General features: G+C 39.5%; 1 protein-coding gene across 3 annotated transcripts; it reads right to left on the reverse strand.

Moving 5' to 3' along the window:
* Positions 1–1,108: 1,108 nt before the first annotated feature.
* On the reverse strand, positions 1,109–9,005 carry LOC117821843. Of its 3 annotated transcripts, none has more exons than XR_004633072.1 (8): positions 7,646–8,986; positions 7,315–7,324; positions 6,975–6,984; positions 6,250–6,564; positions 4,519–4,596; positions 4,228–4,393; positions 3,786–4,135; positions 1,109–3,619 (listed from the first exon to the last, which is right to left on the reverse strand). XR_004633072.1 is itself a non-coding variant. In XM_034696380.1 (8 exons), the coding sequence occupies exon 5, from the start codon at positions 5,459–5,461 to the stop codon at positions 4,520–4,522; it is 942 nt and encodes a 313-aa protein (XP_034552271.1). In that variant the 5' UTR covers positions 5,462–6,564; positions 6,975–6,984; positions 7,315–7,324; positions 7,646–8,462; positions 8,548–9,005; the 3' UTR covers positions 1,109–3,619; positions 3,786–4,135; positions 4,228–4,393; position 4,519. The 3 variants fall into 3 exon arrangements, 2 of the variants coding, with proteins under 2 accessions (XP_034552271.1, XP_034552261.1); XM_034696380.1 differs by having other exon boundaries at positions 4,519–6,564; positions 7,646–8,462; positions 8,548–9,005; XM_034696370.1 differs by having other exon boundaries at positions 4,519–6,564; positions 7,646–9,005.
* Positions 9,006–9,535: the final 530 nt, after the last annotated feature.

Below are 9,535 nucleotides of genomic sequence, written 5' to 3' on the forward strand. Positions count from 1 at the left end.
TCTCCCCTCTATCTCTGTCTCTCCACTCTCTCTCTGTCTCTTCCCTCACTCTGTCTCTCCCCTCTATCTCTGTCTCTTCCCTCTCTGTCTCTCCCTTCTCTCTCTGTTGTCTTCCCTCTATGACTGTCTATCAACGTTTCTAGGAGCTGTGTATTTATGTGTGGGGAGACAAGAGGATGTGGTTTCTTTCTGGACTCTGAAGAGTTCAGTCTGTAATGAGTCCCTAATTTACTTATCCATCTACATTCTTGTCCTCCAGCTGACATCTGTCAAGAAGGTGGGAGCGGGCAGATTCCCTGTTCCAATGATGTCATTAACCATTGAAAAGGTACTTTACACAGACACACCTTTTATATCAATTTAAGCTTACATTTGAGATATGGTATTGTCCTATTTTTTATTTTATACAGTAAAATAATGTAGTGTTCATGATTTTCAAAATCTTCTCTTTGACAATCTTAGTGAGGTAAATGCACGTTGGGAGTAATCCCAGGTTTACACTGCCAAAAATAAAAAGTCCTACCAGAGTTAAACAAGAGGAACATTAGATTTGCCAGAGGGACACAAGAGTTGCTGGCCTTGCATGATAAATGTAATACTTATTAAACAGAATTTTTATTGCTTGAGATTATGTTGTGTTTCTCTTTCCAAGCTCTTGGAATCACATTCAAGGTTCCACAATGTTTTGCAAATTTTTCCTTTCCACTCAAATAAGAGTTTTTTAATTGTATATCAACAATCAAACTACAACAAAGGGATAATATAATATAATATAATATAATATAATATAAGATAATATAAGATAATATAAGATAATATAATATAAGATACAATACTCATTTATTCATTCCACAACGGGGAAAGATAGGCAGAAGCCTGAAAATGATCACAATAAACCCTCTAAGTTGTTTATTTATTAATGTTTTCATGTTCGTATCTATTGTGTGTTCCATTTTACAGGACGGCCGTCACTTCCCGGTGACCCTTTGGAGGGAGGCTGCAACATCTGACCTTGTGGGCATTGGGTCCTTGGTGCAAGTCACACACCTAAAACTGAAACAGGGTGGGACTGAGACCCTCCAGTCCACAAACTACACGGAGATCAAAGTATGTTTAAGTTGCTTAAGTTTATTTTTCCTTTTGCACACCAGTGTCAATGAACAGAGCATCATTTAACACCAGTTTCTCACTAAGACACAAATGAATGTTCTAATTAAATCTAAAATATTTGAAAAGACCCACATACACACACAGACAACCAGACTTACAGACACGGAGAGAGAGAGAGAGAGGTGCACAGAAAGTAAGACTGATGGAAAGGTGAAAAAGACAGAGACAGACAGACAGACAGACACTCGTGAATAAAAGAGAAACACAGGCAGAAATATAGACACAGACAGACACAGACAGACAACAGTCAGACATATGATGCAGATAGAGAGATGAAAATATATAGAAACAAACAGAATGACACATTTTTAATGTCAAACACACATAAAACAGACAAAAACATAGAATGATGCACTCAAACAGAAAAACACTCTGCTTGGGAAATTCAGCCAAAGTGACAGACAGAGAAACATGAACAACAACTGACATACACATGGACAAACCAAAGACAGAGACACAATCCAGAAGGACACTTTGACAGAAACAGACAGCATAACCTTTGATAATAAAAAGAAATTGGGCTAGGAAAAAGTGTTTAAAGCCTACATTATTTAATTGAATTGTTTTTTTTCCTCCTCCTTAATTGACAAGTAGTTTAAAACCACTTCTGTACTCTACTCTCACCAGACACTGGACGACGTAACTGAGCTGGAGGACCATGTCATTGGGTGTTCGGACCAACAGGATGAGGAAGAGCTTTTGATTTTGTTTCAAAACGGTAAAGAATTTTTGATTGGGAAAGAAAAATGGGCACCATATCAGGAAAAATGATTAGAGAGGGCGGCACATGTAAAAATCACAGCGAGGGGGAGAAAAATCATGGAAATTCATAGCATAGAGGAATAGTTTTAAAATAGTTAGTTTGTATGTTTTGTCTGTTTGTCTGTTAAGTTCAGTTCCAATCCTTAAAATTGTATAGAAATATTAATTAAAGAATCAATGTACATATCAATACTCATAATCTTGTTGATGCTAATGTTTGTTTATTAAACTTTGTTAAAGATTGAGAATTTTCAATTCACTGCTCCCTGATTGATAACAATCCACAGAGCCAATTTGACAACCCATTGGCTCTAATGTCCTCAATGTGTGTGACAAGTATGAACCAGACAGATCAGTTCTTTAAAAATACATTTTAATAACATACTATCTGATTCTTGTGAGGAAAATAAGTGACTAAATATATGGACAGCACAACACCCAACAAGTCTGACATGATTTACATAAATGACAGAAGTCATACTATAAATCATTTGAATGTGGAATATATATTTCTTTATACATTTTGGACAGTCAAACGTCAGATAACATCACGACCCACAGATTTTGATACAAAACATCCTTTACATTTGAAATAAATTAATAACTTCTTCTTCAAAATCTTCTTTGCCTATTTAAAACTGGGATGTGTGTCAACTCATTTAGAACTTGTAAAAATATAAGTTAAAAAACTGGTTGAAAGGTTAAATAAACCATTAAAGGTGTATTTCATTTTTAAAAAGGTCTTAAATTATTATCCTTTTACAATCACTATATGACAAGGCTGGACAACTAATTTCTAAGTGTGACACATTCATTAAGAAAGATCTTATGATTTTAAAATCTCCTCTCTAAAATGTTCTTTGTTTAATTCTCATAAACTGAGTATGTTATTCACTGTGATGTGTTGGATTGTTCAGCCTTACCATCAGAGGCTTTTCAACTTGTCAAACAATACCTCAGGTGAAAGGAAACTTCATTTTTTTACAGTACACACTTCCAGATAGGCAGGAGGAGTGGTCTTAAAAACAAACGACCTGTATGTATGATTTTTGTTAAAAACTAAAGGATAACTTTTTTTATCAATGTAGAAGGCAAGGCTCAACAACACATTTATATATGTGACAAATATGTCAAGAAAGATATTTAAGAGTATTCTGTTGACAGTGATCTCTGTTTAATTCTCATAAACTGAGTATGTTGTTCATAGTGATGTTTTGTATTGTTCAGCCTTACCATCAGAGACTTCTCACAGGTTGGTTAGACCAGGGCTGATTCTCTCTTTAGTTCATAGTTCTGGACTGACAGTCAACATTTTAGTCTCTATTGTTTGTTATAGCAACACGCTCTGATTACTGAGTCTTACTGGAGCGCTGGGATATCCTTGACTTTGAAGGACTCCTCACAAAAAGAGGAAGAACTCTACAAAAGTAATAAAACCCTAATAAAACACAACACATAAATATATAATGGATCATATGAGGTAGAAAACTATAATCAAAGAAAACTTAACTTATAGTTGTTCCATCATTAAGACAAGCAGTCAGTCTGCAGGTCAGTAACATGCACAGCACAGTTTCACATTGATGGTGTAAGGTAAGGTGTTGCAATGGTTTGACCTTTGACCTGTGGTTGAAGAATCGCTGCGAGCAGTTATCAGCGTATTTTACGACAGCATGACTGCAGTGAGCTAAAAGACAAGAACATACATGAAGTTTTGTCCTACTTTTTTACAGTAATGAACTCCATTAACATGCTCAATAACAGCTTTGTTTGTTTGTTTGTTTGTTTGTTTGTTTGTTTGTTTGTTGGTCAAAGAGAGATTGTTAATGTGAGGTAGAGGAATCAGTAGTTACCTCTAGGGAAAGCTTGAAGCTGCAGTGAGGGTGAACTTTCAGTCTGATAGTGATGACAGATGTGTTGCTCTTTGGTTGATCTCTTGTTGAAGGATCATCATCAGTTAAACTCTGCTGAGCTGCAGCTTCACACAGAGAAGGTCTCTCTGATGACTGTCAGGTGCTGTAGCATCTCTTCTGCTCCAGCTTGGTGCCTGGTGGTTGTTGAAAGCTGCTACTGGACCTCAGAGCCAGAGAGAAGGTGAGGAGAAGTTTGGAGGACGTGTCTCCTCTTCTCTCAAGAGTTCTGCTGAGCTGCACTGGCTTCATGATGAATGCTCAGATGGTGATGTGGAGGTTGGAGGATGACGCTGGTTCAGATAGAAGAAAACAGAAGGTTGTTGTTAATGATCTAGTAAACTAAAGATGGTCAAAAGTTTCACATTACACAATAACTGAATACCTTTAAAACTGCTGCAGAGGAAAACAACATGTTTGATCAGAGCCACTTCACAGGGAGGCTTCTGAAGGCTGCATGATGGAGCCATGATGGAGCCATGATGTCAACATGTTAGCTCTGTGAGCAGTTCTCCTGGTCTTCAACTGGCTGGAGCACATTGGAGGAAGACCTGAAGAGAGACACTGATGTTAATGACAATGATAGACTCAGAGCTGCACAGTGAAAGACAACAACAGAACTGATATGAATGAGTAATTAAACTAAGTTTAAAACATGAACTTTGAGTGCTGAAACCTCATGCTTTGTTGTGAAGACACCAGAGCCCTGGCAGGAGGTCACATGTCTGTGTGTGGTCCAGCAGAGAAGGTCTCACTGTTGATTGAGAAGAGAAGTATGGAGGACGTGTCTCCTTCTCACTTTTGCACATGTGTGTACAGATGTAACGGATCAGACTGTGGTAGCTCAGAACAAACTGCACATCAATGTTTGCGTCCCAGGCTTCAAGCAGATGAGGGTTGTAAGGGTTTACCCAGCAGTCTTTTGGGTCACGCTTCAGTATGATACTGCAGGACTGGCTCATCAGGTGCAGGTGTTGCTCAAATTCACTGGGGGTCAGGTCACATCGAGACAGGAGCTGTTCAAAACTCAGGGAGGCGGTCTCAGGTTTATTCAGCAACTGATTCAGTGGGGCTAGTTTCTCTTTGGCTGCTTTAAGTCTCTCTGAGTCCACATCATCCACAGGTCTGGTTATCATTGTCCTTCTGGAGGGAGGTTTGGGGAATCCAAATCTGCATCCTGAACTAGCACTCTTAAAACATGTCTTTGAGTGGTTTTTGCTGTGTATCTGCACCTCTGTGACTTTTTTAAACAGGTCAGGCTGTTTATCTGGATCAGGGAGCCGAGCTGAGATGTATTTGGACACAAAGTCACACACAGTCTTATCACTGTCTTTCTCAAACACAGGTGCACCATCAACCCACAGGAGACCATGTATGTGAGGACTTCCTCTGTGCTGAAACTCAAGACGCCAAAAGAAGTCGTACACTTTGCCCAGGGGTTGTGCAGGAGACAAGATCAGGTCTCTGTACAGGGCTTCAACTCTTTTATCAAAAACTCTCATTACAGTTACGGGGTTGGATCTCAGAATGTCACACTTTGTGGACCAGTCCAGCTCATCAAAGTTCACCTCCTCACCCTGCTGTGCTTTTAAGGCAATAATCACCTCTGGCCAACGCATCTCTGCTGCAGGAAATGTGAGATCTGAGATCTTATGTGTGATCTGAAAGCAGCGATGGCCTCTCTGATCAAAGGGTTCTCACTCTCTGTGTCAGGCTCACATGTGTGTCTACTTATCTGTCTGTATTTCCTTGATATTTTTAATGCACATCTCATCTTATGAAGACTGTTCGTATACCTGTCTGGCATTATTTGTCTCATCAGCTGTCTGTGTCAAACACAGAATGCTTCATCATGAGCATATCTCTGAGTGATATAAGATTGTTGTCTCTGCCTGAAATCAATGTCCTCTGTGTATCTCCTTGTGATATAGGCTTTTTGTTTCAGTCTAAAATCTGTGCTCTCTCTGTATCTAGTCTTTATATTATTTATTTTCTTTTTCTGTATTTCAGGGTTGTTTCTGTAAACGTTAGTGTCATATTTTTGTTTTGCTTTTCTTAACTCTTCCTTGGAAGATCTCTGTCTTGAGTAAGATTTTTTCTTTGCTTTATACTTTTCATCTAAAGCATACTTTACTCTCTCTTTCCTCTTTTGACTCTCCTTACTTTGTAAAATGTTTTCAGATTGTAGAAGTCTCCTCTGAAATGTTTGCCTTTGCTCTTTTCCCAGTTTTGACAGTTTAATGGAGATGTCATGAGAGACGTCATATAAGACACTGGTGTCTGTATTTATCAATGGATCAGTTGAGAGTAACTCACTTGGGGGACAGTCTTGTGATTTGTCAGAGTTTAAGCTGAATCCATGTGCTGGTTCTGGTTCAGTGTGTGTGTTAGGAAACACTTCATGTACCTCTGGTTGATTCACAGTAGATGAAGAAGTGATGTTAGGGCAGGTTCTCTGTGACGTGTGGTCAGAGACATCAGTTTCCATGTCATCATTCAGTGTGTCTGAAACAGAGCTGAGTGGTTCAGGGTCAGTCTCCATGTCTGCTAACACGGTGATTTCAGAGACATCAGTGTTCATCTGTGGATCACTTGTGGTTGGCTCATCTGGATGGGTATCATCAAACACAGTGGTTGGTACAGTGTGAGTTGGTGGCTGACTCTCTGTGGATGGGATGACATCACTCAGGTAGTTCACATCAGGAAACTGGACTGGCTTTAACTTTCAGACAGAAAATAAAGCCCAGGGCCAGTTACAAACAGTTTACATCTGATAGGAATCATCCTGAATGTGAAAATATGGATCTTGTAATTGTACCTCTGAATTATAATCCTAATTAGCAGTAAAAACTCAAATGTGTCTGCTTTTAATGATCACCAACGAGCTCTGTGAATATCACTGAGAAAAGAGAATGTGTGCATTTAACCTGCACTCTTTCCAAAGCCCAGCAGGGTTTTTAGTGTCAAGTCTTTTTTTAATAAAACATGATCTTTTGTCAAGTTTGGACCCATTTACAGTAAAGTAGAAAAAGGGGTTTGCTTTAGACCACTTCCTTAACAAAATGCTATTGATGCAGTAAGAGGACATGTATGAATGTAAAATGATAGCATCATTTGTGTGTATCTACTTACTCTTCAGAGTCTGCAGGATGGCAAAGATGGTATGCAGTCACAGACAAGAAGGAGAGGAGGCAGACAGGCAGACAGGCAGGCAGGCAGGCAGGCAGGCAGGCAGGCAGGCAGACAGACAGACAGGCAGGCAGGCAAAAGAGGAAAAAGAAAACATTGGAGTTCTATGATGATACAGAGTTTGCTAGATAAACGTGTGGAAGAAAGTAAAAGACATGTTAGGACAGTCTGTGTTTGTGTGTTTTTAAAAAGTACAAATAAAAACAGTTAATCATGCATGAACAGTGTTTACAGCAGGTTATCATTTGCCCAATTCTAAACTGAGTACAGAACCTTTTCTTACATTTCCAAGTCTGCAGTGATGATGGAGGGTTGACCACAGAAAAGGGGGGCAGGGGACGTAGAGAGAGAGAGAGAGAGAGATTGATTATCAGACTTATTTCAGAAACATATCAGAGGTCAATTCAACATTAACTGCTCACCAGGGTGAATCACTATCTACTTTAAAATTTCAGCAAAGCAAAATATGTTTAAAAGCATGATTTGGTTTAATAAGACACATTTCAATTACTACTACATTTTCTCAATGTACACTATGTCATTCTGTTAATGGCTTGAGACCTGATTCAGTAAATAAGAAGAGAGTAAATGTCAGTTTAACAAAATGATCTTACTCTTTGTTGGATGAGGAGCCCGTGATGATCAGCCAAATGTGAGAGGAGGGAGAGAGCCGTGAGGAATGATGAGAGGGAGGAGAGGGAGAGAAAACATTTTAGTTCTGTGACAATACAGAGCTTCATACAGTACATTACATAAATTGAAATTCACAAAATAAAACATATTCTTCCTCAACTATTGTGTTTTCATCACCCTTTAATTTATTAACTTTCTACCCTGCTAACAGAGAGCAGGACGCGTCACAGTGGAGGGAAGACACAGCCAATAAGATGGCGTGTTACTGCTGTGTGGTGGTTCTTATCTGTCAAGTCTATGGTCAGGACGTTGAAACGGTCATATTTAATAATAACTGGATGTACTAAAGCACACACATGAAGTGTCAGTCTTTATTCATATTAACATGCTCTGCTCTGAACTGTAGTGTCAGACATATGACTGAAGACCGAGGTCCTCTTCTGTTTAGATAAAGACCGTTACTGCCTACGTCACTCTCAACTGACGTTAGCGACTGTTAGCGCGAGCCGCTAGCTAACAAGCAAGCTAACAAAGTCTTTAAAGCTGGAATTAAACATTTTCAACCTTCCTTTCACCTGGGCTTGAGTTATTAGTTACTAAACAACATTGGAGGGTAATTTTAAAACATCAAATGTGAAGCTGTGACGTCAGTAGTTCGTGTTGAGAGGGAGAGACTTCTCTCATCAGACTTACCTGTCGAGGCAGAGAACGGAATGAACGAGCTGAAGCAGAGCTGTCAATGAAATCGTCGTGAGGCGTTCAGGGACAGTCAGACAGTTGAACTCCGCTCTCTTTAACCTTAGAATCACGTTTCGTCTCAGTGAGGTGCAAAAGATTCAGACAGGTTAAAGCTTTCAATTCATTTCGACCTTTTAAAACTTACATGATGTCTTTGGAATAAGTTAGTAGCTAAACTGTAACTGGACTGAAGATGATTGAAAATGCCAGAAAGTTTTTTTGCTTACTTGATTTGAAAAAACCGTTAAAGAAAATGCCTTTGAAGTAGAAACAAGTAAAGTGTGAGCCTAGATGTTCTCACAGAGCAGTAATTTATATTTTAATATAATTATTGTGCCGAAAGACAACTCTCCTCTCATGCGTCTGGTCTGTCCTTGGTGTCTTGAACCCATACCCTCGAGATTCTGAATTTCAACATAAAAGCTGATCCGCAGCCTGAAATCCCTTGTGTCATGCTCTGTCGCCAGCTTTGAATTTTCAAAGTAAAGCATACATCTGACACTTTAAATATGAAAACACCTCCTGAAAAGATGCAGTAATGGAGACAGACCGACAGACCGACTGATGAGAAGTATTTGAAAGAGCCGAATGATATAAATTGACCTATGATATAATGGTAAGGCATGACTCTGTGTGGGTGTGCGTGTGTGTGCGTGTTTGTCACTCACTGATGAGGTCATCTGAATCACCTGTGTGTGTGTGTGTGTGTGTGTGTGTGTGTGTGTGTGTGTGTGTGTGTGTGTGTGTGTGTGTGTGTGTGCGCGCGTGTTAGTGTCTTTCACTCCCTTTTTTTTACAACTCACTGATTAGGTCATCTGAATCACCTGTGCGGACGTGCGTGTTTGTTTGTGTGCGTGTGTGTGTGTGTGTGTGCGTGCGTGTTTGTGCGTGTCAGCACTGATGAGGTCATCGGAAACACCTGTGCCTCCAACTGTCATTAGCTGTTGCCATGGTGATGGGACCAGCTGTGTAACTGCTGTGTGACAGTTGAGTTAGAATGGGATTAATGGGGAAAAGTAAGGTCTACATATGTCCACACTGTGCGATAACCGTAATAGCTATCAGAAAAAGGATCAAACCGTGAGCATCTCAAGACTCTGATGAACACAGTGATGTGTTTTTCATGTCTGTAC

This window comes from Notolabrus celidotus, chromosome 1, assembly GCF_009762535.1.
Source record: "Notolabrus celidotus isolate fNotCel1 chromosome 1, fNotCel1.pri, whole genome shotgun sequence".
In the NCBI taxonomy this organism is placed as follows: Eukaryota; Metazoa; Chordata; class Actinopteri; order Labriformes; family Labridae; genus Notolabrus; species Notolabrus celidotus.

Excerpts from the sequence above, each read along its gene's own strand:
- LOC117821843 (XM_034696380.1), bottom strand. The coding sequence starts at position 5,461 with ATGCGTTGGCCAGAGGTGATTATTGCCTTAAAAGCACAGCAGGGTGAG.